Source organism: Pediculus humanus, genomic scaffold (assembly GCF_000006295.1).
Source record: "Pediculus humanus corporis 1103172108297 genomic scaffold, whole genome shotgun sequence".
In the NCBI taxonomy this organism is placed as follows: Eukaryota; Metazoa; Arthropoda; class Insecta; order Psocodea; family Pediculidae; genus Pediculus; species Pediculus humanus.
The window spans coordinates 178,990-180,448 of NW_002987866.1; the positions used below are offsets into that span (position 1 = coordinate 178,990).

At 30.8% G+C, this 1,459-nt stretch overlaps 1 protein-coding gene across 1 annotated transcript in view; it reads right to left on the reverse strand.

Annotated features, from left to right (window-relative positions):
• The window catches only part of Phum_PHUM558900 (uncharacterized protein), a gene marked incomplete at both ends in the record, with an annotated part of 16,167 nt that overhangs the window by 14,555 nt on the left and 153 nt on the right, over positions 1-1,459 (reverse strand). The window contains one exon of the mRNA XM_002431866.1: positions 1,006-1,399. Within this exon, the coding sequence (XP_002431911.1) occupies positions 1,006-1,399 (394 nt within the window). The remainder of the gene's footprint in view (positions 1-1,005; positions 1,400-1,459) is intronic.

Here is a 1,459-nt window from a genome sequence, read left to right on the forward strand (position 1 = left end):
CGACACGATATTTTTTTTTTTTTTTATTAAATGGCGTGACGTTTTGTTCTATTCACGTAAATAAAAAAAAATTTTTTCTTTTTGTCACGCGCGCGTTATGTCACACACACGCACACACACACACACATGATGCGAAAGAAATCATTTTACGAATAATTACGAATTATTATTATTATTTTTTTTAATTTTAAATTTAACGTGGAAAATAAAATGTCTTCGCAAAACAGACGAAACTCGTTAATTTGTTATAAGTATAATAATTATTACGTAATTAACACTATCGCGATATATAATTTTATTTATTTTTTTCCCGTATGTTTCGGATGTGAATGAGTTCCATAAGGTTTTCCGCCATTTTTTTTATTTAAAAGAGCCCCCCCCCCAAAAAAAAAAAAGTTTATTTCCTTAGATTTGATTATAATTATAAAATGTTGACCCTTACAAGTAAGAAATTGTTGTAGGCCGCTACTTAAGACTGGTTTAACTGTTAAAAATTATTTCTTAGAGAAATTTTTATTAAAAAAATTACGGTTTAAAAAAAAAAAAAAAAACTATATCGGGTATTTTTTTTTTTTTTTTTTTTACTTCGGTCGAATAAACAAGACGATTACGAAAAGAAAAAAAAACATTTTTTTTTGTGAACGAAAACGAACGAGTAGCCTAGTTTTGTTTTTTTTTTTTTATGTAATTGTTAATAAATAAATTTGAAATTTTGCGGGCTGGTAATTACTACTTAAATTAATAAATAGTATCACACACTTTATAACTATTTAGTTCAATTTTATTATTATTATTAAAAAACGATTTAATTACACGTTGGCAAATGAGGTTGCGGATTTGTACAAATGTACATACGTTGTTCGATGGGAAAAACTCAAAATGACAACAACAGTTATGGGGGGAAAGACAGGAAAATGATAGAAATAACTAGCGCGTAACTCGTACCTTTAAAATAAGCGTCTCGAGGAACGTAATAATAATAATGATAAAAATGACAAAACTTACCTGGCATCTTGTTTTTCATTGTCTGCCGTAACAAAATAAACCAATTGTACGCTCGGTACGTGTGTTATGATTCCATCTTCGCTAACCGTGGTACCTCCAAAATAAACCGGAAACGTGTGAGCATCCCACGTCACGGGATTAAACATTATCGGAAACGTTAAATTTAATTCTTTCGATTCAATGTCTTCCATTACGTAGTCTAAATTTAATATGTCATTTTGAAAACATTCGTTTATCCATTTGGCGCACACTTCGCGATATGTAAACGTTTCACCCTCGTATTCTGCTGTCGTGTTTTGTATCAATTCATCGAGTAGTCTTAATTCTTTCCATATTTCAACTCTCAACATGTCTCCCTTGTCCCTTGGAATGGCTATGATTCTTCCAAATCGTCCTGCAAATTTTCAAAGTTCAAAACTACTACTACTACTGCGGCTACAATGCCATCGGGTAT